Raw genomic sequence first — 26,748 nt, forward strand, 5'->3', positions numbered from 1 at the left:
GCTCCGATACCGCTTGCTGTGTAGTAGCAGAGAGAACAGCCTATGACTAGGGTGGCTGGAGTCTTTGATCATTTTTAGGGCCTTCTTCTGACACCGCCTGGTATAGAGGTCCTGGATGGCAGGAAGCTTGGGTGTACTGGGCCGTTCGCACTACCCTCTGAGTGCCTTGAGGTCGGAGGCCGAGCAGTTGCCATACCAGGCAGTTATGCAACCAGCCAGGATGCTCTCGACCGTGCAGCTGTAGAACATTTTGAGGCTCTGAGGACCCATGCCAAATCTTTTCAGTCTCCTGAGGGGGAATATACTTTGTCGTGCCCACTTCATGACTGTCTTGGTGTGTTTGGACCATGATAGTTTGTTGGTGATGTGGACGCCTCAACCTGCTCCACCACAGCCCCGTCGATGAGAATGGGGGCGTGCTTGGTCCTCCTTTTCCTGTAGTCCACAATCATCTCCTTTGTCTTGATCACGTTAAGGGAGAGGTTGTTGTCCTGCCACCACACGGCCAAATCTCTGACCTCCACCCTATATGCTGTCTCGTTGTTGTCGGTGATCAGGCCTGTTGTGTTGTCGGCAAACTCAATGATGGTGTTGGAGTCGTGCCTGGCCATGCAGTCGTGGGTGAACAGGGAGTACAGGAGGGGACTGAGCCCCTGAGGGGCCCCCGTGTTGAGGATCAGTGTGGGGATGTGTTGTTACCTACCCTTACCACCTGGGGGCGGCCCGTCAGGAAGTCCAGGATCCAGTTGCAGAGGGAGGTGTTTAGTCCCAGGGTCCTTAGCTTAGTGATGAGCTTTGAGGGCACTATGGTGTTGAACGCTGAGCTGTAGTCAATTAATAGCATTCTCACATAAGTGTTCCCTTAGTCCAGATGGGAAAGGGCAGTGTTGAGTGCAATAGAGATGGCATCATCTGTGGATCTGTTGGGGCGGTATGCACATTGGAGTGGGTCTAGGGTTTCTGGGATAATGGTGTTGTGAGTCATGACCAGCCTTTCAAAGCACTTCATGGCTACAGACGTGAGTGCTAAGGGTCGGTATTAATTTAGGCAGGTTACCTAGGTGTTCTTGGGCACAGGGACTATGGTGGTCTGCTTGAAACATGTTGGTATTACAGACTCAATCAGGGACAGGTTGAAAATGTCAGTGTAGTAACCAAAAACAGTGTTAAAGAAATCAAAGTAGTCACCCTTTTCCTTGATGACAGCTTTGCACACTCTTGGCATTCTCTCAACCAGCTTCATGAGTAATGCTTTTCCAACAGTCTTGAAGGAGTTCCCACATATGCTGAGCACATATGCTGCTTTTCCTTCACTCTGTGATCCAACTCATCCCAAGCCATCTCAATTGGGTTGAGGTCGGGTGATTGTGGAGGCCAGGTCATCTGATGCAGCCCTCCATCACTCTCCTTATTGGTCAAATAGCCCTTACACAGCCTGGAGGTGTGTATTGCGTCATTGTCCTGTTGAAAAACAAACGATAGTCCCACTAAGCGCAAACCCGATGGGATGGCGTATCGCTGCAGAATGCTGTGGTAGCGATGCTGGTTAAGTGTGCCTTGAATTCCAAATAAATAACAGACAGCAAAGCACCCCACACCATCACACCTCCTCCTCCATGCTTCACAGAAAATAGTAAAAATAAAGAAAAAACCCTTGAATGAGTAGGTGTGTCCAAACTTTTGACTGGTACTGTAAGTATTCATACCCTTCACTCAGTACTTTGTTGAAGCTCCTTTGGCAGCGATTACAGCCTCGATTCTTCTTAGGTATGATACTACAAGCTTGGCACACCTGTATTTGGGGAGCATTGCAGCACAGCTATTTTCAGGTCTCTCCAGAGATGTTCGATTGGGTTCAAGTCCGGGCTCTGGCTGGGCCACTCAAGGACATTCAGAGACATGTCCCGAAGCCACTCCTGCGTTATCTTGGCTGTGTGGTTAGGTTCATTGTCCTGGTGGAAGGTGAACCTTCGCCCCAGTCTGAGGTCCTGAGCGCTCTGGAGCAGGTTTTCATCAAGGATCTCTCTGTACTTTTCTCCATTCATCTTTGCCTCTTCTGAAGTCTCCCAGTCCCTGCCGCTGAAAAACACCCCCACAGCTTGATGCTGCCAACACAATGGTTCACCGTAGGGATGGTGCCAGGCTTCCTCCAGACGTGACGCTTGGCATTCAGGGCAAAGAATGTAATCTTGGTTTCATCAGACCAGATAATCTTGTTTCTCATTCTCTGAGAGTCTTTAGGTGTCTTTTGGTAAACTCCAAGCGGGCTGTCATGTGCCCTTTACTGAGGAGTGGCTTCCGTCTGGCCACTCGAACATAAAGGGCTGATTGATGGAGTGCTGCAGAGATTGTTGTCCTTCTGGAAGGTTCTCCCATCTCCACAGAGGAACTATGGAGGTCTGTCAGAGTGACCATCGGGTTCTTGGTCACCACCCTGACCAAGGTCCTTCTCCCCTGATTGTTCAGTTTGGCCGGGCGGCCAGCTCTAGGAAGAGTCTCGGTGGTTCCAAACTTCTTCCATTTAAGAATAATGGAGGCCACTGTTTTCTGGCGGACCTTCAATGCTGCAGAATTTGGTACCCTTCCCCAGATCTGTGCTCGATACATTTCTGTCTCTGAGCTCTATGGACAATTCCTGCGACCTCATGGCTTGGTTTTTGCTCTGACACGCACTGTCAACTGTGGGACCTCATATAGACAGGTGTGTGCCTTTCCAAATCATGTCCAATCAATTGAATTTACCACAGGTGGACTCCAGTCAAGTTGTAGAAACATCTCAAGGATGATCAATGGAAACAGGATGCACCTGTGCTCAATTTCGAGACTCATAGCAAAGGGTCTGAATACTTATGTAAATAAGGTATCGTTTAAAAAAATATATACATTTGCTAAAATTTCAAAAAAATTAAGGCTGTAATTTAACAAAATGTGTAAAAGGTCAAGGGGTCTGAATACTTTCCGAAGGCACTGTATATTTCTAACATATTTGAACATTTAAACATATATTTATGTACTCTCCATTAGATGGTGACTTGTTTGACGAGGCGATGGACGGAGGTCATTTCAGCCTGAACAGTCGAGGTGAGGGTGAGGGCAGCCCGGAGCTGTTTGATCTGTCTCGCATAGGGGACAGTCTGGGGGTCCCCAGCCCTCGGACCTGCCGGACCCCTGAATCCTTCCTGGGGCCCACAGGGGCCTCCCTGGTCAATCTGGACAGCCTGATACCAGCCAACCCCCCAGCCAAGACCAAGAACCCCTTCCTCTCAGGTGAACACTGAAACAGTCACTCACACACACAGACCAAAACCCCTTCTTCTCAGGTGAACACAGTTAATCATATCCCTGCTCTAAAGCAAACCATGTACCCCATCCAATTTACAAGTAAAGTGCTACTCCGTTACTTACTCAGACCTGGGACAATTGCAGGTTGACGTTTGCACTTTTGGGACTATTCCATTGATCCTATTGCAGCTTACTGGACAAACGTAATAATTAAGCGCAGGTTAAGTATTTAAACATTTAACGTGTACTGGTTAAACGTGCTTCTACTAACTTTCTCTGCCCCTCCCCTCTCCTCCCCCCTGCTTTCTCTCCTCCCCTGCTCTCTCCCCTCCCCTATCTCCTCCCCCCTGCTCTCTCCTCCCCTATCTCCTTCCCCCTGCTCTCGCTCCTCCCCTATCTCCTTCCCCCTGCTCTCTCTCCTCCCCTATCTCCTTCCCCCCTGCTCTCTCTCCTCCCCTATCTCCTCCCCCCCTGCTCTCTCTCCTCCCCTATCTCCTCCCCCCCTGCTCTCTCTCCTCCTCTATCTCCTCCCCCCCTGCTCTCTCTCCTCCCCCCCTGCTCTCTCTCCTCCTCTATCTCCTTCCCCCCTGCTCTCTCTCCTCCCCTATCTCCTTCCCCCCCTGCTCTCTCTCCTCCCCTATCTCCTTCCCCCCTTGCTCTCTCTCCTCCCCTCATCTCCTTCCCCCTGCTCTCTCTCCTCCCCTATCTCCTTCCCTATCTCCCTCCCCCCTGCTCTCTCTCCTCCCCTCACTCCTTCCCCCCTGCTCTCTCTCCTCCCCTCACTCCTTCCCCCCTGCCCTCTCTTCCTCCCCTCACTCCTTCCCCCCTGCCCTCTCTTCCTCCCCTATCTCCCCCCTCTGCTCTCTCTCCTCCCCTATCTCCTCCCCTCTGCTCTCTCTCCTCCCCTATCTCCTCCCCTCTTGCTCTCTCTCCTCCCCTATCTCTTTCCCCCCTCCAGGTCTGAGTACTCCATCTCCCCTCAACCCGTTCCAGAGTGAACAGCCTCGTCTCACTCTGAATCAGATGCGTCCCAGCTCCACATCCCCCGTTCCCCCCTCCGGTCCTCCCTCCCTGCCCTACAGTGCTTCTCTGCCCCTACCCGCCAGCCACCAGCCGGCCAGCCTGCCCTCCTCCCTCACCCAGCCAACCCATGGAGCCCTGGACATACCTGGGCTGCCACAGCCCCTGTTACCTCTTTCCTCCATCTCGTCTCTGGGAGAGCAGCACAGTCAGAATCCCTTCCTATGATGTCTGTCCAGGTGAACTGAACCCCAAAGATGGAAGATAGACCAACACCAACGTCTGCCCTGCGCAGAAGATCTGCTGGGTGTCCACGAGCGGTGTCCCGCTGGGTGTCCACGAGCGGTGTCCCGCTGGGTGTCCACGAGCGGTGTCCCGCTGGGTGTCCACGAGCGGTGTCCCGCTGGGTGTCCACGAGCGGTGTCCCGCTGGGTGTCCACGAGCGGTGTCCCGCTGGGTGTCCACGAGCGGTGTCCTGCTGGGTGTCCACAAACGGTGACGATTCAGCATGTGGAATCGTCGAGAAATGAATAGAAAACGACGACCGATGTTTTGTAGTCAGATGTGACAGGACGCCCACCCGCTGTCGCACGGCCGGCATTCATGTTGGTATATCCTCTATCTCTGGTGGATGGAACAGAGAATAGACATGACTCTTATTAGGTTTCTTCCTGTCAATCTAACCTCAAGACTCAACAACTGGAATTCAGACTGAACTGAAATCCCCTTAAGTTGTTATTTTGTTGTTGTTTTTCTATGGGCTATAGTACTGTAACCCTTAGATTGCTGCCTCTGCTACGATCTGCTCTATGCTTTAACCACAACCTGTCCTGTTACTCCTCTCTGCTGAAGAGAGTGATGGAGGCTACTGCCTCTGCTCGGGTCTGCTCTTTGCTTTAACCACAACCTGTCCTGTTACTCCTCTCTGCTGAAGGGAGTGATGGAGGAGGAACGAGAGGTAGAAAGAAAGAGAATATACCCAGAACGTGTTTAGGTCTATAGTAACCTAATCCTAAGCCATGACAGATCCTGTACATACACGCCGACGCCCAGGCTCATCCTCTGCTATAGAAAGCAGTAGGTGAAGACGTTTCCATGTTAAAGTAATTAGCAATACCTTACAGATGAGTGTGTCTGTACTAACCTGGTCTCAGATCTGTTTGTGCTGTCCTGCCAACTCCTATGGATCATTGGCTATACAGCAGAAACAGATCTGGGACCAGGTTAGTTAACTGCTTTTCCAACTGCTTCTTACCCAGTCACATGCCCCGCCCACTCTGCTGCACACTTTAGTTTGATTGGCTCCTCACTGTTGCTCCTGATCCAGCACTGAACTGATTGTACACCAGCTATGCCTGCTTATCTCTCCGACCGACGGACCACAATGCACTGGGACAGGACGCCCACTGTTCCTGCCGCACTACTCTATGCTGATTGGTCGGTCCGCTCTCTGGACTGCTTTCATTGGTTGGCTCTTTCTCGCCTATTATCTCTCCCATGATGCCCCAGGGGATAACTCGGACAAGTCTGTTCAGGAGGATGTAACGTTACAGAATGCTTAGATAGAAATGTATCATGTAGAACAGATGATTGTCTGCCAGATAGAATAGGGGAAGAGTGTCAGCTCTATTCAATCTATTTCTATCCGTTCAGAATGTTTCCCAGCACAGACTGCAACTCAGATAGAAATGTATCATATAGAACAGATATGATTGTCTACCAGATAGAATAAGGGACGTGTGTCGGCTCTATTCAATATATTTCTATCTGTAAAAGTTCAGAATGATTCCCAGCACCGACTACAACTCTGATTTATGAGAACAAGCATAGAACATTCCACGCCGATGATGAGACGCCAGCCAACTCCCATCAACATAATGAACACGGAGTTTCCTTTTTGTTGCATTAGGCCTAGTAAGGCTCAGTCTGACTGAGTTCTTGTGTCAGGGTGGTTTGCTGTTGGAATGGAACTGTGGTGATGGTGAGAGAGATTCTAAGGTAGTTCTATTGTATTGTAGTGGACTGGAGTCCCTTTTGAGGGATATCTGAATGAGATCTGCTTTTCAAGAGACCGCAACCACTGCAGGATTCACTATAGGGGGAAAATCCTAACGCTCTCAATTCAAGTTGAGTTTTGCATTGATGTCAATGGGAGAAGTGGACATTCAATTGCAGTTAGAAGCTAGGAAGCTAGCATTCGACCCTATAAGCAACGCAACATATTAGAAGAATGTATGAATTGACATCATGATGATTTTCCCTCTCTCATTGCTCGATCATTACTTGTGAAACACTGATTGTCATCATCAAAATATAAGAGTATAATGAACTAATAACAACACCTGGCATCTGCATTCCTTCATATTTTACAGCTTTTATTTCATGATCATGTTGATCAATAGTATATTTGTTGCTTTGATACCATTCAACCTTTTTACATCTGTTAATACATGACTGTGTGTAATATATATATGCCTAGCTAGATTGTAATATCAACACTTTATAATGGAATGTTTCTACATATCGAATGCTTAAGAGAAGCACACTCTGCAAAGAGTTGACTTTTCTACACGATGTCTGTCTGCCCCCCAGAGGCCACACACCTCTATGACAGTTACTGTATTTCCACACACCTCTGACAGTTACTGTATTTCCACACACCTCTATGATAGTTACTGTATCTCCACACACCTGTATGACAGTTACTGTATTTCCACACACCTGTATGACAGTTACTGTATTTCCACACACCTCTATGACAGTTACTGTATCTCCACACACCTGTATGACAGTTACTGTATTTCCACACACCTCTATGATAGTTACTATATTTCCACACACCTCTATGACAGTTACTGTATTTCCACACACCTGTATGACAGTTACTGTATTTCCACTGTCATCCATCATTTCCCCATATCAATGAATCCAGCATAGTTAGGCTACATCGAGGGCACTACTCCAGAATAGTTAGGCTACATCGAGGGCACTACTCCAGGATAGTTAGGCTACATCGAGGGCACTACTCCAGGATAGTTAGGCTACATCGAGGGCACTACTCCAGGATAGTTAGGCGACATCGATGACACTACTCCAGGATAGTTAGGCTACATCAAGGACACTACTGCACACATGATTATGCATTTCCCTATTTGGAAGTACTTAAACCAAATGATATAACAGTGTTCTCCCTCAGCCTTTAAAAAACAACTGCTGGTAGATACAGTGTCTATACAGAGTGCTGACAATAAATACAGGCATGATATTCCAGCCATAACAGCATTAATATCAGGCCTCCTCAATCAGACGTGATCCCATGTGAATGACAGATCATTCCTGGTGTGCTGAGATCATGAGGATGACGACATCTTCTTGCCAACGGGATTCATGTGTAACGACGTGAGATACAGTACCCTCACTTTCCAGTTGGTGGTGACATCATTCCAAGTTCAGTGACAATGACGTCACTTATGCTGCGTTCAAAGCAACTGGGAACTCAGAAATCTCTGACTTCAGTGCGTTCAAGATAACAGTTTTTTAAATTATTTTTTTAACGGTCATCCAACTTGAAATTCCAACTCGGAAACTTGGGCCTCCTACAGCACCGACTTTCTGACCTGAAAATCACTGACGTCATGATTTTACCCCGTATTTTTCCCCAGAGTTCCCAGTTGTCTTGAAAGCACCAGCAATGAGGAACTGCTTCCCGGAAGGAAGATGCTTCTATGACATCACTCTGTCAGTTAGTTAGGGTGGAGTCCAGCCAGCCCAACACCTCCTGGAGTCCCTGGCCGGAACGAGCGCTCAGTTCCAGGGTCGTGATCGGCTGGGTGGCAGAGGCGATGATGTCATCCATCCTGAACAGTGACATCATCTCTACGAGACTCATGGTACAAGGGAGGTCCCTGGAGGAATGGTGGGAGGAGAAAGGGTTAGACATTTGCAAAGCGAGGGAGAGGTACTGTTTCATTTATGTAAAGGAGGCAAATAAAGTTTATCTCTACAAGACTCATGGTACAATGTAGATCCTGAGGGGAAGAGTGGGATGACAGTCAGTCAGAAAATGTGCAGAGAGGGAGAGACGCTTTGTTGACAGTCATGCAACGCGGTGGGGGGAAAAAGCATTTAAAGTGGGAGTATATTGGGAGCAATTGGATACAGTCAGGTCCATAAATATTTGGACATTGACCAAGTTATTATTTTAGCTGTCTACCACAGCATTTTGGAGTTGAAATTAAATAATGAATATGAGGCTGAAAGTGCAGACGTTCAGCTTTAATTTGAGGGTCTTTACCAAAAAGTAGTTGGACAATTGGCTGCTCAGCTGTTTCATGGCCAGGTGTGTGTTATTCCCTCATTAGTTTATTTACCAGTAAGCAGATAAAAGGTCGAGAGTTGATTTGAAGTGTGGCATTTGCAATCTGTTGCTGTTAACCCTCAATATGAAGTCCAAAGAGTTGTCACTGCCAGTGAAGCAAGCCATCATTAGGCTGAATAATCCAAACAAACCTATCAGAGAGATAGCAAAAACATTCAGTGGGGCCAAATCAACTATTTGGTACATTCTTAAGAAGAAAAAATGCACTGTTGAGCTCAGGAACACCAAAAGGCCCGGAAGACCACGGAAAACAACTGTGGTGGATGACAGAATAATTATTTCCCTGGTAAAGAAAAACCCCCTTCACATCAGTTGACCAGATGAAGAACACCCTCCAGGAGGTAGGCGTATCTGTGTCAAAGTGAACATTCAAGAGAAGACTTCAGAGTAAATACAGACGGTTTATCACAAGATGTAAACCATTGGTAAGCCTCAAAAACAGGAAGACCAGATTAGAGTTGGCCAAACAACATCTAAAAAGCCTGTCCAGTTCTGGAACAACCATTGGACAGATGAGACAAAGATCAACTTGTACCAGAATGATGGGAAGAGTAATGAGAAGGGAAGGAACTGCTCATGATCCGAAGCATACCACCTCATCTGTGAAGCATGGTGGGGGTAGTGTTATGGCGTGGGCATGTATGGCTGCTAATGGAACTTGTTCCCTTGTATTTATTGATGATGTGACTGCTGACAAAAGCAGCAGGATTAATTCTGAAGGGTTTAGGGCTATATTATCTGCCCAGATTCAGACAAATTATTTAAAACTCATTGGACGGCGCTTCACAGTGCAGATGGACAATGACCGGAAGCATACTGCGAAAGCAACCCAATAATTTTGTAAGGCAAAGAAGTGGAATGTTCTGCAATGGCCAAGTCAATCACCTGACCAGAATCAAATTGAGAATGTATTTCACTTGCTGAAGGCAAAACACCCCAAGAACGAGCAGGAAGTGAAGACAGCTGCAGTAACGGCCTGGCAGACCATCACCAGGGAAGAAACCCAGCATCTGGTGATGTCTATGGGTTCCAGACTTCAGGCAGTCATTGACGGCAAAGGTTTTGCAACCAAGTATTAAAACTCACAATTTAATTGATGATTGTTACGTTGTCCAATTACTTTTGAGCCCCTAAAATTGAGCCCCATATATAAAAAGTGCTAAAATTCTTACACCGTTTACCTGATTTGGAGGTAAATACCCTCAAATTAAAGTTGAGTCTCCACTTTCAGCTCATATAGATTGTTTCCTTTCAAATCCATTGTGGTGGTGTACAGAGCCAAAATGATAACTTGTTCAATGTCCAAATATTAACGGACCTGACTGTACGTCTGGTTCGTAGCCAGCAGTCTGTCCAGTAAGGTGCAATGTTGCAAAACATTCACATACAACTGTATTGTGCTGAACAAACCTGATTGTCATGTAGAGAATAAGGGATCGTGTCACATCTATTCATTACATTTCTATCTGAATGTTTAGTCTCAAAAATCCACTGTGATCTTGGCCAGAGAATGTGTAGTGTTAGTGTGTTACTACAGGACCTCTTGTTGAAGATAACCAGGACAGAGGCTGTGTGGAGAGGTTCAGCAGAGAGGACAGACAGGAGCTGGATACAGGATGACGACACCTGGGTGGTGTTAGCAGAGTCCACCATGAACTATATAGAGGACAAACACAATGATTTGATTTTAAATAATTTCATGCCTGCAGTCGACAAGCATGACATTATGCAGAATGAACAGTTGATCTCCCAGTTTAGTGGGCTGATGGTCTACCGTGTTCTGCAGTGATATTAGCCTGTTCATACCTCTGGTTGATCTCCCAGTTTAGTGGGCTGATGGTCTACCGTATCCTGCAGTGATATTAGTCTGTTCATACCTCTGGTTGATCTCCCAGTTTAGTGGGCTGATGGTCTACTGTGTCTTGCAGTGATATTAGCCTGTTCATACCTCTGGTTGATCTCCCAGTTTAGTGGGCTGATGGTCTACCGTGTTCTGCAGTGATATTAGCCTGTTCATACCTCTGGTTGATCTCCCAGTTTAGTGGGCTGATGGTCTACCGTGTCCTGCAGTGATATTAGTCTGTTCATACCTCTGGTTGATCTCCCAGTTTAGTGGGCTGATGGTCTACCGTGTCCTGCAGTGATATTAGCCTGTTCATACCTCTGGTTGATCTCCCAGTTTAGTGGGCTGATGGTCTACCGTGTCCTGCAGTGATATTAGCCTGTTCATACCTCTGGTTGATCTCCCAGTTTAGTGGGCTGATGGTCTACTGTGTCCTGCAGTGATATTAGTCTGTTCATACCCCTGGTTGATCTCCCAGTTTAGTGGGCTGATGGTCTACTGTGTCCTGCAGTGATATTAGCCTGTTCATACCTCTGGTTGATCTCCCAGTTTAGTGGGCTGATGGTCTACCGTGTCCTGCAGTGATATTAGCCTGTTCATACCTCTGGTTGATCTCCCAGTTTAGTGGGCTGATGGTCTACTGTGTCTTGCAGTGATATTAGCCTGTTCATACCTCTGGTTGATCTCTCAGTTTAGTGGGCTGATGGTCTACCGTGTCCTGCAGTGATATTAGCCTGTTCATACCCCTGGTTCATCTCTATTTCTGATCAGAGGAGCTTTGCTTATTAATCATATAGAAATAGACTATTTTTGCATTAAACTTTACCATCGATGGAATATGTGTGCAAAGTATTATTGAGGTTATTCTAAACATTTACAAGGAATTATTTCCAAATTGAGAGGAACGTCTTCCTGTATAGAAGTCATGACGTGGTTCTCATGCTGATGCCATCTTGGACTAGGGCTCTCTTGCTAAAGACATTTGATCTCAATTGGACAAACCTGAATGCGTAAAGGTTTAATTGATAAAATGTCTATGGACAATAAGAGAGGAGTATTGACCCACCCCAGCTCGCTCACAGTCACCCTCTTCTTCATCAGAGTAGATATATTAACTCAACTTTTTTATTTAACATTTATTTAACTAGGCAAGTCAGTTAAGAAAAAAATCTTATTTACAATGACGGCCTACCCCGGCCAAACCCAGACGATGCTGGGTCAATTGTGCGCCGCCTTATGGGACTCCCAATCACGGCCGGATGTGATACATCCTGGATTCGCACCAGGGACTGTAGTGCCTTAGACAGCTGGGCTACTCGGGGAGACTTATACACTGTATGGATGTGGTTCTGGACTCACGATGACAGAGGAGCAGTCCGTATAGTAACTGGGCCAGATAGGACCCATACAGCCTCCCAGCTCTCTCACAGTCACCCTCTTCCTCTTCAGAGTCAGGTCTGTCAGGTTGGTGCCCACCTGGAACAGAGGGAGACATAATAGTAGTCTAGAAAATCCCTTTTCTGTTTAAAACACTCTCAAATGGTGACTGACACAACAATCACTGTGGTGAATACCGAATGGACTCACCGTAGGTAGAGTAACAGGGGGTTCCCCTAAATCAGTTGTGCCATCTCTCACACTGAGCTGTGAATAGTCTGTTAAGGGTGATTAAATAGACACTGTAGCATGGACATGTACTCTGAAGATACATATTGGAGTGAGACATGGGCTGCTTCGTCTCAATAGTCTCCTCTCCTACATCTTCATTTGCACTGATATTAAACACAGGATAGGTGAGAAGAAGAATATGGTGGATGTGTATTGGAAAACTGTCATCAGATTCCAAGCAGAGGAAGAAGAGGATACGAGGAAAGGAAGCCACTGATTATTGAGACGCATCCATGGTCATAATTGCTAGCTAGCAAACGTTAGCTCATTATCTTGTTTGCTTGCTAAATCAATCTCAATGCTGGTTAATTTGAAAGGATATTCTGTAAACGTTTCAAGAGAAGAGTTTTTCCAACACCGGTTGCACCGAGCAGCAAACACATTTCGTATAAACCAAAAAAGACTTGATCCGTATCAAACTTGTCGAGATAGTTAGCTAGCAAGCAAGCCTCTCCAGCTTACTTTGACACCACGGCGACGCTCATATGATCAACTTTATTTGCTATGTTTGCACAAATAAGAAACAAATCTTTGCTGCAAATCCAATTTCTCATTACTTATATCTTCACCGACCGAACCCGGAACCAAAACATTGAATCACTTCCTTTCCTTCGAAAACAAGCCACGCCTTCTTCCACCCAGTTGTCAAAACATAAACCGACAGCTACAGGAGTGGGAGTCAACCCTAAAGAAGTTTGGGAGTCAAACAAGAACAATAGGTTCTTCTTCGAGCGTTTGGAGAGCATCTTGGAGAACAGCCATGGAAGCTCAGCTAGAGAAGGAGCTGGGAACCTCCATGCTGAATTCAACTGGCCATTCTGGAGGAGGTTGTATCAGCCAGGGACAGAGCTTTGATACTGACCACGGGAGAGTGTTTGTCAAGATCAACCACAAGAGTCAGGTTCTTCATTACTAATTCCATACTGCATGCCTTTACATTGACATATTAAGTCACTCAGAATAGACTAGCACTGTAAAATAGTAGCCTAATAAGGATAATTTGTTAGGAATATCAAACAATATTTTGTTGCAGGCTATTTGGCTACACGCTATTCAAATGAATTACAGTAGTCAGCACTCTGAGAGCAAAGGATTAGGATTCACAATAGAGCCATCCAGTCATGTGATGGCCAAATCAGAGCGCTGCTGTTGTGCACAGAGCTGAAGGGTTTTATGTGATGGGCAGTCCTAATCCTGACCTCTGAAAAGTCATGAACTGCCTTCTCTAAAGGCTGCTAGACTACTTCCATGGTAGGTGTAGTGCAGTGGAGGCTGCTGAAGGGAGGACGGCTCATAATAATGTCCGGAATGGGGTTAATGGAATGGCATCAAATGTACATAGCATGCGTTTGATACCATTCCATTCACTCCGTTCCAGCCATTAAACTCCATTTCAGCCATTATTATGAGCCGTCCTCCCCCCAGCAGCCTCCACTGGTGTCATCACTTTTTCTGTACAATACATTTCCTCACAAAGGTATGGTGTAATTCCTTGGTCAATGTCATGATGATCATCACGTCGTATCCTCGTCCCCCAGGCGAAGCGTATGTTTGATGGGGAGTTGGCTAGCTTGGAAGCGATCGTCATGACAGACACAGTGAAGGTCCCCAAGCCTGTCAAGGTGATAGAGCTGGATACAGGAGGGGCTGTGTTAGTCATGGAACATGTTGACATGAGGGGTCTCAGCAGGTAAGAGAATCTCCTCATACACTGTATAATACACGTCTTTGACCTTTCTTTCTTTCTTTCCTTCTTCTTCTGCTTCTTCTTCTTTCTTTATCTTCTTCTTTCTTTATCTTCTTCTTTCTTTATCTTCTTCTTTCTTTATCTTTATCTTCTTCTTCTTTATTTATCTTCTTCTTCTTTCATTGTCTTCTTCTTCTTTATTTATCTTCTTCTTTCGTTGTCTTCTTCTTTCTCTATCTTCTTCTTCTTCTTCCTGTTCTTCTTCTTCTGTATGCATTCGTTAAGTATTATTGTTATGTCTTACTTTATTGTGATGATTGAGTGTGTTAATGATGGATCTGATTGATTCCCCCAGGCACTCTAAGCAGCTGGGAGAGCATCTGGCTGATCTGCACTTACACAACCAGAGACAAAGGGACAGAGAGAACAAGGAACAGCAGACAGTTGGTAACTCACCTAGTCCATTGATTGAGTGATTGATTGATTTTGTGGTAAAACAATTCGTACAGTTTAAAACAGTTTAAAAGTGTAGCTTTCTCACATATACAACATCAGACTACTGCATGCCTTCACCCACCACTCTATTAAATGGAAATGGAAAAAGGAGCTGATGTTCCTGTCATTTAAATGTAAACAGGAAAAGGAGCTGATGTTCCTGTCATTTTAAATGTAAACAGGAAAAGGAGCTGATGTTCCTGTCATTTTAAATGTAAACAGGAAAAGGAGCTGATGTTCCTGTCATTTCAAATGTAAACAGGAAAAGGAGCTGATGTTCCTGTCATTTAAATGTAAACAGGAAAAGGACCTAATGTTCCTGGCATTTAAATGTAAACAGGAAAAGGAGCTGATGTTCCTGTCATTTAAATGTAAACAGGAAAAGGACCTAATGTTCCTGTCATTTAAATGTAAACAGGAAAAGGAGCTGATGTTCCTGTCATTTAAATGTAAACAGGAAAAGGAGCTGATGTTCCTGTCTTTTAAATGTACACAGGAAAAGGAGCTGATGTTTCTGTAATTTTCACAGGAAAAGGAGCTGATGTTCCTGTAATTTTAAATGGTAACAGGAAAAGGAGCTGATGTTCCTGTCATTTTAAATGGTAACAGGAAAAGGACCTGATGTTCCTGTCTTTTAAATGTACACAGGAAAAGGAGCTGATGTTCCTGTCATTGACCAGTTTGGGTTCCAGGTTCCCACTTGCTGTGGATACCTCCCTCAGGTGAGCTACTATGCAACAGATCATCTGATATTGGGAGACACAACTAGATTTCCACCTTTCCCAATAGTGAATACGAGACTGGAATATGTGGTAACGTGGGATTTAAACTGTATGCTATAAATCTAAATAAAGATAGTTCCACACTCTATATACAGCTCCAAGTCATTTATTGGTTAAACCACCAACGTCTCTGTGCCTTTAACATGGGATTTAAAGACCAACTGGATGAGAAAACCTGCCTATTTCTAATGACATTTATCAGAGTTCCACTTTCTAACCTCTCTTTGTCTCTCTCTCATCAGGAGAATGAGTGGCAGAGTGACTGGGTAACATTCTACTCTCAGCACAGACTCCAGCACCAACTCAACATGGTGGAGAAGTCTTATGGAGACAGAGAGGCCAGGGAACTATGGTCCCAGCTACAGGTATAACTATATAACTAGGTAACTACAGGGAGCGATGGTCCCAGCTACAGGTAACTATGTAACTAGGTAACTACAGGGAACTATGATCCCAGCTACAGGTAACTATAGAACTAGGTAACTACAGGGAACTATGGTCCCAGCTACAGGTAGCAATATAACTAGGTCACTACAGGGAACTATGGTCCAAGCTACAGGTAACTATATAACTAGGTAACTACAGGGAACTATGGTCACAGCTACAGGTAGCAATATAACTAGGTAACTACAGGGAACTGTTTAAACAATAACACAGACTACAGCACCAGCTCCATAAGGTTCTATACTATCCCCAATCCCAAACCCTTACTCCTATACCTTATGTACTTTTTGGGATCCGAGAGGACTTTATGGGTGATTGATCTTCTGTCTGATATCTCCTCTCCTCTCCTTAGCTGAAAATCCCTCAGCTGTTTACCGACATCGAGGTGTTCCCCGCCCTGCTTCACGGGGACCTGTGGGGGGGAAACGTAGCAGAGTGTTCCGACGGCCCTGTCATTTTCGACCCCGCCTCCTTCTATGGCCACGCTGAGTATGAGCTGGGCATCGCCGGGATGTTCGGAGGGTTCAGCGACTCCTTCTACTCTGGGTATCACAACAAGATCCCCAAGGCCCCGGGGTTTGAGAAGAGGAATCAGCTGTATCAACTCTTCCACTATCTGAACCACTGGAATCACTTTGGTGGAGGATACAGAGGGTCCTCACTGAGGATCATGAAGGATCTGGTCAAATACTGACCACTGATCATATATGTACAGTGGCATAATGTACAACTACACTACCCATAATGCTCTGTAAAACATAGACACAGAATGACACTGACCAGCTTGAATGACCTCACAAAGTCTTACACTACAGCCTAGTCTTCCATCCAGAAGGGAACAAATCAATTTTGGGGTGAAAATATTAGTTATTTCGAAAAATCTTTTAACTCGAAAAGCAAGAAACAAGAAAACTATGATGCTATGGTATAGAAGAGAGATTCCACGAAACCCATTCCATATCCCTCTTTATCTTGAAATGCTTGAGAAATCATTTTTTTTAGTTAACATTCCCCAGCTGTTTGAAAGCAGAAGTGATTTTAATGCTATAGTGTAAGACTAAACATAGGGTATTGCACAGGCATTTGCTTAAATAAACATAGCAGCAAGCAAGGTTATGATCTGTTTGTGTTGTAACAATTAGCTTTGTTAAAAGCTGTGTTAATACTAAGAATACAATGCTAAATAAAGTACATTACTTCCTGTATCGTGACCAACACTACACTACGGTTTGAATACCTCAATAAGGACAATAACCTAATAAAGGGCACTAGACACTGAGTTTACAAACCACTAGGAACACCTTCCTAATATTGTGTTGCATCCCCCTTTTACCCCCAGTACAGCCTCAATTCGTCAGGCCACGGACTCTACAAGGTGTTGAAAGCGTTCCACAGGGATGCTGGCCCATATTGACTCCAATACTCCCCACAGTTGTGTCAAGTTGGATGTCCTTTGGGTGGTGGACCATTCTTGATACACACAGGAAACTGTTGAGCTTGAAAAACCCAGCAGCGATGCAGTCCTTGACACAAACCGGTGCGCCTGGCACATACTACCATACCCCTTTCAAAGGCACTTAAATGTGTCTTGCCCATTCACCCTCTGAATGGCACACATACACAATCCATGCCTCAATTGTCTCAATGCTTATTATTATTTTTATACCTGTCTCCTCTCCTTTATCTACACTGATTCAAGTGGATTTAACACATGTGATCAATAAAGGATCATTGCTTTCACCTGGATTCACCTGGTCAGTCTATGTTATGGAAAGAGTAGGCGTTGTTAATGTTTTGTTCACTCAGTGTATTTTTGTTTCTATTTTCATAATATACATGAGGTGAGATAATATGTCCACCTCTGAATATGTCTGATGGGTGAACCTCTTTGGTGTGGCGCGTCCCTCATTAACGAAACGCTTTTTTGTCCCCAATCGCATAACGTACTGTAGGGTGTACAAACGTGCAAACTTCACAACAGATAACATACCTCGGCCACTGCGTGATCATCATTATCTGAAGTTATAATAATACATTTCCCGGACAGAATTTTCACAGCTACAGGTATGAATTCATAAGCCTACGATAACCAAATGTATGAGCTGTGTGTTTTCACTGATCACTCAAATTCTGTTTGATTTCTGTTGCCACTTGCCGACCAACAGTACTAGCTAGTTAGCTAGCATCATTGGCTAGTATCGGCATGAATAGAACCCAAATCATTGACACGCCCATGCTAGAAGTCACACGGTTATCATCTAGCTATCAAAACTTCAAGGCAAGCTAGCTGCACTTGCTAGCTATTATGTAGACGTGTGTTTATTAAGCATTGGACAGTAGACATGCATATAACAAAGTGCATGAAATGTACCGGTCACCTAGGCAAGTATAATGGCCCAGACCGACATGGATTCCGGGGAGGATGGAGGCGGCGGCGGGGAGCCCGAGGTGATCGCTAAAGCCAGTGTCTTGGGAGGTTTTACCGAGGGCACTGAGATTCGAGCCCTGATCTCCAGTTTACCAGTGGTTCACGAGAACATCGTGACACTGGAGTCAGCCATAGAGAGGTTCCTCGGTGAGATTCATGCTCTACATGTTTAGTCTGTTGTTGTTTTGGCAAACTTGATCCAGTCTTGCATGGAACAGTCTGTGGGCTTTAGGCCTAAATGCGTGTACCATCTACAGACATAAGTCTTAATAGATTCATAACTTAGACATACCACAATCATAAGCAGTGAAAGAAAAGTCAACAACTTTATGTTGACCAGTTCATTTTTTTCTACAGTGATAATGGACCGTTATCAGGAGCAGCCCCATCTTCTGGATCCACATCTGGGTAACAACACTACACACACACAGCACATCACATGCTCTTCTGCTTTAGTGAAACATGGGCTTGTTAGGATAGCATGATGATGACAGTGTTTCTTTCCTGTGACCACAGAGTGGATGTTGAACCTGCTGTTGGAGCTCATCAGGAGTGAACAGTCTCCTCCTCTACTGGTACACCTGGGCTTCAAATTCCTCTACATCATCTCCAAGGTAACTACAGATGGATTCATCTACATCATCTACAAGGTAACTACAGACAGATGGATTCATCTACATCATTTCCAAGGTAACTACAGGCAGATTCATCTACATCATCTCCAAGGTAACTACAGGCAGATTCATCTACATCATCTCCAAGGTAACTACAGACAGATGGATTCATCTACATCATCTCCAAGGTAACTACAGACAGATGGATTTATATACATCATCTCCAAGGTAACTACAGACAGATGGATTCATCTACATCATCTCCAAGGTAACTACAGACAGATGGATTCATCTACATCATCTCCAAGGTAACTACAGACAGATGGATTCATCTACATCATCTCCAAGGTAACTACAGACAGATGGATTCAGCTACATAATCTCCAAGGCTACCACAGACAGATGGATTCAGCTACATCATCTCCAAGGTAACCACAGACAGATGGATTCAGCTACATCATCTCCAAGGTAACTACAGACAGATGGATTCATCTACATAATCTCCAAGGTAACTACAGACAGATGGATTCAGCTACATCATCTCCAAGGTAACTACAGACAGATGGATTCAGCTACATAATCTCCAAGGTAACTACAGACAGATGGATTCATATACATCATCTCCAAGGTAACTACAGACAGATGGATTCAGCTACATCATCTCCAAGGTAACTACAGACAGATGGATTCAGCTACATCATCTCCAAGGTAACCACAGACAGATGGATTCATCTACATCATCTCCAAGGTAACTACAGACAGATGGATTCATCTACATCATCTCCAAGGTAACCACAGACAGATGGATTCAGCTACATAATCTCCAAGGTAACTACAGACAGATGGATTCAGCTACATAATCTCCAAGGTAACTACAGACAGATGGATTAATCTACATCATCTCCAAGGTAACTACAGACAGATGGATTAATCTACATCATCTCCAAGGTAACTACAGACAGATGGATTCATCTACATCATCTCCAAGGTAACTACAGACAGATGGATTCAGCTACATAATCTCCAAGGTAACTACAGACAGATGGATTCATCTACATAATCTCCAAGGTAACTACAGACAGATGGATTCAGCTACATCATCTCCAAGGTAACTACAGACAGATGGATTCAGCTACATCATCTCCAAGGTAACTACAGACAGATGGATTCATCTACATCATCTCCAAGGTAACCACAGACAGATGGATTCCTCTACATCATCTCCAAGGTAACTACAGACAGATAGATTCAGCTACATCATCTCCAAGGTAACTACAGACAGATGGATTCATATACATCATCTCCAAGGTAACTACAGACAGATGGATTCAGCTACATAATCTCCAAGGTAACTACAGACAGATGGATTCAGCTACATCATCTCCAAGGTAACCACAGACAGATGTAGCGTTGGTGGTTCGATGAACCATGCTCCTATGATGTGTAACCTTGACTGAGACCTATAGACTCGGTTTAACTCCCATAGCTAATGCCTTGGCTTTAGCTCAGCGGGTTAACACTATTGTGTCACTGGATAGCCAGGTTTGAATCCATCTGGTCACACAGATAGTAAGATTTGAGTTTGTGAAGCCCAGCGTTCTGATGTGTGTGTTGATTCAGTCTTAACCTATGGCCTCAGGCTACAGTTAGAAGTGTGGTGCTAGCTCAGCTTTCTCAGCCTGAGCAGTTGGGACAGACTCCTCTAACTCAGGTGTTTTTGTCTCCGCCAGGTGAGAGGGTATAAGATCTTCATGCAGCTCTTCCCCCATGAGGTGGCTGATGTCCAGCCAGTCCTGGACCTCCTGTGTCGACAGGACCCCAGAGACCCAGAGGTGAGCCTGAATTTCTTAATTACGAGACGTCAATGGAAGGTGGGTCTATCACGTCCTAGCCCAGTAGCTAATGTTAGACCCCCTGATTTCTCATGTTACAGGACCTCAATGGAAGGATAACCCTTTACTTGAAGGGTACCTTCATAAAGTATACATTGATAAACATTACACATTCATAAATAGAGTATCCATTGCTTTTACCCTCTTGTTGTTACCTTTCTAGATTAGGCCTATAGGGATTCAACTGTTTACTTTCTAGATTAGGCCTAAAGGGATTCAACTGTTTACTTTATAGATTAGGCCTATAGGGATTCAACTGTTTACTTTCTAGATTATGTCTATAGGGATTCAACTGTTTACTTTCTAGATTAGGCCTATAGGGATTCAACTGTTTACTTTCTAGATTATGTCTATAGGGATTCAACTGTTTACTTTCTAGATTAGGTTTATAAGGATTCAACTGTTTACTTTCTAGATTAGGCCTATAGGGATTCAACTGTTTACTTTCTAGATTAGGCCTATAGAGATTCAACTGTTTACTTTCTAGATTAGGCCTATAGGGATTCAACTGTTTACTTTCTAGATTAGGTCTATAGGGATTCAACTGTTTACTTTCTAGATTAGGCCTATAGGTTATTCAACTGTTTAATTTCTAGATTAGGCCTATAGGTTATTCAACTGTTTAATTTCTAGATTAGGCCTATAGGGATTCAACTGTTTACTTTCTAGATTAGGCCTATAGGGATTCAACTGTTTACTTTCTAGATTAGGTCTATAGGGATTCAACTGTTTACTTCCAAGTTGTTTAATGTATTATATGTATAGAAGTTACATTTTTGTCTTTGTATTGTCCCTGTATCTTATGGTTACAAATCAAATGTTATTTGTTACATGCTTCGTTGACAACAGGTGTGGATTTACAGTGAAAGGCTTACTTACAGGCCCTTCCCAACAATACAGAGAGAAAAAATGGAAAATAATCAAAGTAAAACACGTAATAATAAATACACAATGAGTAACGATAACTTGGCTTTATATACGGGGTACCAGTACTGAGTCAATGTGCAGGGGTACGAGGTAATTGAGGTACATATGTAAATATAACTAGGAATAAAATGTACAGACAGTAGCAGCAGTGTGTGTGAGGAGTCAAAAAAGGTCAATGCAGATAGTCCTGGTATCTATTGGTTAACTATTCAACTAACTATTTACCAGTCTTATGGATTGGTTAACTATTTACCAGTCTTATGGATTGGTTAACTATTTAACAGTCTTATGGATTGGTTAACTATTTAACTAATTATTTAACAGTATTATGGATTGGTTAACTATTTAACTAACTATTTATCAGTCTTATGGATTGGTTAACTATTTACCTAACTATTTAGCAGTCTTATGGATTGGTTAACTATTTAACTAATTATTTAACAGTATTATGGATTGGTTAACTATTTAACTAACTATTTAACAGTCTTATGGATTGGTTAACTATTTAACTAACTATTTATCAGTCTTATGGATTGGTTAACTATTTAACTAACTATTTAACAGTTGTATGGATTGGTTAACTATTTAACTAACTATTTATCAGTCTTATGGATTGGTTAACTATTTAACTAACTATTTATCAGTCTTATGGATTGGTTAACTATTTAACTATCAGTCTTATGGCTTGGGGGTAGAAGCTGTTCAGGGTTGTATTGGTTCCAGACCTGGTGCATCGGTACAGCTTCCCGGGCGGTAGCAGAGAGAACAGTCTATGACTTGGGTGGCTGGAGTCTTTGATTATTTTTAGGGCCTTCCTCTGACACCACCTGTTATAGAGGTCCTGGATGACAGGGAGCTCGGCCCCAGTGATGTACTGGACCGTACGCACTACCCTCTGTAGCGCCTTGTGGTCGGATGCCAAGCGGTTGCCGTATCAGGCGGTGATGCAGCCAGTCAAGATGCTCTCAATGGTGCAGCTGTAGAACCTTTTGAGGATCTGAGGACCCATGCCAAATTTTTTCAGTCTCCTGAGAGGGAAGAGGCATTTTCCTGCCCTCTTCACGACTGTGTTGGTGTGTGTGGACCATGATAGATCCTTAGTGATCTCATGTGTATGAGGGACTTGGAGCTCTCGACCCGCTCCACTACATTCTGTCCATGTAAATGGGGGCGTGCTCAGCCCTCCGTTTCCTGTAGTCCACAATCAGCTCCTTTATCTTACTGACGTTGAGGGAGAGGTTGTTGTCCTGCCACCACACTGCCAGGTCTCTGACCTCCTCCCTTTTTAGTCTGTTTCATCGTGGTCGGTGTTCAGGCCTACCACCGTTGTGTAGTCTGAATACGTTATGATGGTGTTGGAGTCGTGCGTGGCCATGCAGTCGTGGGTGAACAAGGAGTACAGGAGGTATAGAAGTATGCACCCCTGAGGGGCCCCTGTGTTGAGGGTCAGCGTGGCGGCTGTGTTGTTGCCTACCCTCACAGTTCAATACATTTCATTCAAGTGTTTCTCTCCTTGCCCCTTCCTGTCAGACCTGGGAGACCCGCTACATGCTGCTGCTGTGGCTGTCTATGACCTGTCTGATACCCTTTGACCTTTAACCCTAACCCTCTCTTTCTGCCCCTTCCTGTTAGACCTGGGAGACCCGTTGCATGTTGCTGCTGTGGCTGTCTATGACCTGTCTGATACCCTTTGACCTTTAACCCTAACCCTCTCTTTCTGCCCCTTCCTGTCAGACCTGGGAGACCCGTTGCATGTTGCTGCTGTGGCTGTCTATGACCTGTCTGATACCCTTTGACCTTTAACCCTAACCCTCTCTTTCTGCCCCTTCCTGTCAGACCTGGGAGACCCGTTGCATGTTGCTGCTGTGGCTGTCTATGACCTGTCTGATACCCTTTGACCTTTAACCCTAACCCTCTCTTTCTGCCCCTTCCTGTCAGACCTGGGAGACCCGCTACATGCTGCTGCTGTGGCTATCTATGACCTGTCTGATACCCTTTGACCTCTCCCGTCTTGACGGTCACCTGTCCTCTGACCCCAGCCAGACAAGAGAGCCAATCATGGACCGCATCCTGGCCGTCGCCAAGGTAACTCATTCCAGACTGTCCTGCCTTGGGCAATGTTCAGTCGTGTCCTCCCAGATCCAGTCCTGGTATGATGTATTTAGTTTGTAGCTAACCGTTGGTCTGTTGTTATTTCCAGTCTTACCTGATGGTCACTGATAAGTCCAGGGACGCTGCATCTGTGTTGGTATCAAAGTAAGTGTTCAACTTTATTGTTTAAAAAAGGCAACAACATTGGTGATGCGTTTCATGTTTTACCCAGAAGAGGGCGAACTTGTACTTGAAGATGAATAGGTTCATACCTAGGCCACACACACACACACACAGCTTACTGAGTGGTCCTAGCCTGTTGTCATCTAACTGTCTGTGTTTACAGTTCACTGAGTGGTCCTAGTGTGTGGTCGTCTAACTGTCTGTGTTTACAGTTCACTGAGTGGTCCTAGCCTGTTGTCATCTAACTGTCTGTGTTTACAGTTCACTGAGTGGTCCTAGTGTGTGGTCGTCTAACTGTCTGTGTGTGCAGGTTTGTGACACGTCCTGACGTGAAGCTGAAGCGACTAGGAGACTTCCTGGACTGGAGTCTGACCACCATCTCTCAGGCCAGTGACCAGACCGTGGGAGGTACTGTAATCCTGGACGGGGCCCTGCAGTCTCTGGTATGACACACACACACAGTTTGTCTGTCCTCGTGTGTTGCAGTGAGCAGGCCTAGTTTACAAGAGCCTACATGTACGGCTGGCATGTCTGTGGGAGATCAGAGCCTTTGTGGGTTTGTCAGGTTGGCAGGTGTTTGGTGCTGCACCTGTTGTCAGTGTTTTACGACTGAGGGAGTGAACGTGAAGACATGCCTCTGGTGGTAATTAGCTAGCCTGGTCACAGACCTGTTTTAGGAACTGGTATCCCAGATCCCCAGGGGTTGGCTATACAGCCCAAACAGATCTGGGATCAGTGTAGTAGTCTATAGATATACTGCCGGTAGTCATTACTTTACCAGTGTAGTAGTATATAGATATACTGCCGGTAGTCATTACTTTACCAGTGTAGTAGTCATTACTTTACCAGTGTAGTAGTATATAGATATACTGCCGGTAGTCATTACTTTACCAGTGCAGTAGTATATAGATATACTGCTGAAAGTCATTACTTTACCTGTGTAGTAGTATATAGATATACTGCCGGTTGTCATTACTTTACCAATAGAGGTGCTATGGCCTAACTGCCCACACTAATCCCCAGTCCCTCACTCTCTTCCACTTTGTCTTTCATGTCTTAATGTCCTATAGTTGTGGTTTCACCAACCACCTTGATATAACAGTGTATTGTAGTACATTTTTCCCAGGTCAACTCTTGTGTTGTGTCAGTCTAAGAAGCTAATTTAATGCAGCCCTCAAGCGAGCAGTGTATCAAAGTCATATTATTGGCGTTGAAACTGGCGCTCGGTGTTTACAAACGGTCTCTCCTTCTCTCTGTGCTGTGTAATATGACTGGGAGGGGAAACCGGCTTGTCTCTCTCTATGTGGCGCTCAGAGCGTTTAAAACGGGCTCTGTGTGTTCTGACGGCCCTGAGGGGCTTCAACGGGCTCTGTGTGTTCTGACGGCCCTGAGTGGCTTCAACGGGCTCTGTGTGTTCTGACGGCCCTGAGGGGCTTCAACGGGCTCTGTGTGTTCTGACGGCCCTGAGGGGCTTCAACGGGCTCTGTGTGTTCTGACGGCCCTGAGGGGCTTCAACGGGCTCTGTGTGTTCTGACGGCCCTGAGGGGCTTCAACGGGCTCTGTGTGTTCTGACGGCCCTGAGGGGCTTCAACGGGCTCTGTGTGTTCTGACGGCCCTGAGGGGCTTCAACGGGCTCTGTGTGTTCTGACGGCCCTGAGGGGCTTCAACGGGCTCTGTGTGTTCTGACGGCCCTGAGGGGCTTCAACGGGCTCTGTGTGTTCTGACGGCCCTGAGGGGCTTCAACGGGCTCTGTGTGTTCTGACGGCCCTGAGGGGCTTCAACGGGCTCTGTGTGTTCTGACGGCCCTGAGGGGCTTCAACGGGCTCTGTGTGTTTCTGACGGCCCTGAGGGGCTTCAACGGGCTCTGTGTGTTTCTGACGGCCCTGAAGGGCTTCAACGGGCTCTGTGTGTTCTGACGGCCCTGAGGGGCTTCAACGGGCTCTGTGTGTTCTGACGGCCCTGAGGGGCTTCAACGGGCTCTGTGTGTTTCTGACGGCCCTGAGGGGCTTCAACGGGCTCTGTGTGTTTCTGACGGCCCTGAGGGGCTTCAACGGGCTCTGTGTGTTCTGACGGCCCTGAGGGGCTTCAACGGGCTCTGTGTGTTCTGACGGCCCTGAGGGGCTTCAACGGGCTCTGTGTGTTCTGACGGCCCTGAGGGGCTTCAACGGGCTCTGTGTGTTCTGACGGCCCTGAGGGGCTTCAACGGGCTCTAGGAAGATCTTTGTTTTGCACAGTTGCGTTTTGAATTTGGCCATGCAGCAAAACTTTAAAGAGCCGCTGAGAAATGGGGAGTGAGAAAAGAGACTGAGAGAATGGCATTAGAAGAGTAGTTAAAATGAACCTGTAACACACGGCAGTCCTCGCTGCAACTTGTAATGACATCCAGAAGGTAGAGGTTAGTGGGGATGTAATCCCAGACAACATGTAATGACATCCAGAAGGTAGAGGTTAGTGGTGATGTAATCCCAGACAACATGTACTGACATCCAGAAGGTAGAGGTTAGTGGTGATGTAATCCCAGACAACATGTAATGACATCCAGAAGGTAGAGGTTAGTGGTGATGTAATCCCAGACAACATGTACTGACATCCAGAAGGTAGAGGTTAGTGGTGATGTAATCCCAGACAACATGTAATGACATCCAGAAGGTAGAGGTTAGTGGTGATGTAATCCCAGACAACATGTAATGACATCCAGAAGGTAGAGGTTAGTGGTGATGTAATCCCAGACTACATGTAATGACATCCAGAAGGTAGAGGTTAGTGGTGATGTAATCCCAGACTACATGTAATGACATCCAGAAGGTAGAGGTTAGTGGTGATGTAATCCCAGACTACATGTAATGACATCCAGAAGGTAGAGGTTAGTGGTGATGTAATCCCAGACTACATGTAATGACATCCAGAAGGTAGAGGTTAGTGGTAAAGTAATCCCAGACAGACAACATGTAATGACATCCAGAAGGTAGAGGTTAGTGGTGATGTAATCCCAGACTACATGTAATGACATCCAG

At 45.3% G+C, this 26,748-nt stretch overlaps 4 protein-coding genes across 6 annotated transcripts in view; 3 read left to right on the plus strand and 1 right to left on the minus strand.

Annotated features, from left to right (window-relative positions):
- Positions 1 to 6,648, plus strand: part of LOC129842632 (epsin-3-like) — a 73,460-nt gene extending 66,812 nt beyond the window's left edge. For both annotated transcript variants that reach the window (XM_055911255.1, XM_055911254.1), the window contains 2 exons: positions 3,025 to 3,267; positions 4,241 to 6,648. In XM_055911255.1, the coding sequence (XP_055767230.1) occupies positions 3,025 to 3,267; positions 4,241 to 4,530 (533 nt within the window). In that variant the 3' untranslated portion in view covers positions 4,531 to 6,648. The remainder of the gene's footprint in view (positions 1 to 3,024; positions 3,268 to 4,240) is intronic.
- A 12-nt stretch (positions 6,649 to 6,660) lies between these two features.
- On the minus strand, positions 6,661 to 12,772 carry LOC129842635 (ADP-ribosylation factor-like protein 16). 2 transcript variants are annotated; one of them, XM_055911257.1, is made up of 5 exons: positions 12,513 to 12,772; positions 12,111 to 12,168; positions 11,883 to 11,999; positions 10,221 to 10,336; positions 6,661 to 8,207 (listed from the first exon to the last, which is right to left on the minus strand). In XM_055911257.1, exons 1-5 carry the CDS (start codon positions 12,572 to 12,574, stop codon positions 8,042 to 8,044), a joined length of 519 nt encoding a protein of 172 aa, XP_055767232.1. In that variant the 5' UTR covers positions 12,575 to 12,772; the 3' UTR covers positions 6,661 to 8,041. The 2 variants fall into 2 exon arrangements, with proteins under 2 accessions (XP_055767232.1, XP_055767233.1); XM_055911258.1 differs by lacking the exon at positions 12,513 to 12,772 and adding an exon at positions 12,390 to 12,506 and having other exon boundaries at positions 12,111 to 12,167.
- Positions 12,773 to 12,785: 13 nt separating this feature from the next.
- Positions 12,786 to 17,345, plus strand: LOC129842633 (ketosamine-3-kinase-like). The gene is made up of 6 exons (XM_055911256.1): positions 12,786 to 13,092; positions 13,730 to 13,881; positions 14,234 to 14,325; positions 15,022 to 15,095; positions 15,398 to 15,520; positions 15,952 to 17,345. The coding sequence occupies exons 1-6, from the start codon at positions 12,952 to 12,954 to the stop codon at positions 16,291 to 16,293; spliced, it is 924 nt and encodes a 307-aa protein (XP_055767231.1). The 5' UTR covers positions 12,786 to 12,951; the 3' UTR covers positions 16,294 to 17,345.
- A 177-nt stretch (positions 17,346 to 17,522) lies between these two features.
- LOC129842631 (tubulin-specific chaperone D-like) overlaps positions 17,523 to 26,748 on the plus strand; it is a 65,508-nt gene continuing 56,282 nt past the window's right edge. The window contains exons 1-8 of the mRNA XM_055911253.1: positions 17,523 to 17,663; positions 17,982 to 18,174; positions 18,385 to 18,435; positions 18,544 to 18,641; positions 20,372 to 20,473; positions 23,399 to 23,545; positions 23,661 to 23,716; positions 24,045 to 24,177. Coding sequence (XP_055767228.1) covers positions 17,991 to 18,174; positions 18,385 to 18,435; positions 18,544 to 18,641; positions 20,372 to 20,473; positions 23,399 to 23,545; positions 23,661 to 23,716; positions 24,045 to 24,177 — 771 coding nt within the window. The 5' untranslated portion in view covers positions 17,523 to 17,663; positions 17,982 to 17,990. The remainder of the gene's footprint in view (positions 17,664 to 17,981; positions 18,175 to 18,384; positions 18,436 to 18,543; positions 18,642 to 20,371; positions 20,474 to 23,398; positions 23,546 to 23,660; positions 23,717 to 24,044; positions 24,178 to 26,748) is intronic.

The sequence above is a fragment of the Salvelinus fontinalis genome, unplaced genomic scaffold (assembly GCF_029448725.1).
Source record: "Salvelinus fontinalis isolate EN_2023a unplaced genomic scaffold, ASM2944872v1 scaffold_0057, whole genome shotgun sequence".
NCBI classification, from domain to species: Eukaryota; Metazoa; Chordata; class Actinopteri; order Salmoniformes; family Salmonidae; genus Salvelinus; species Salvelinus fontinalis.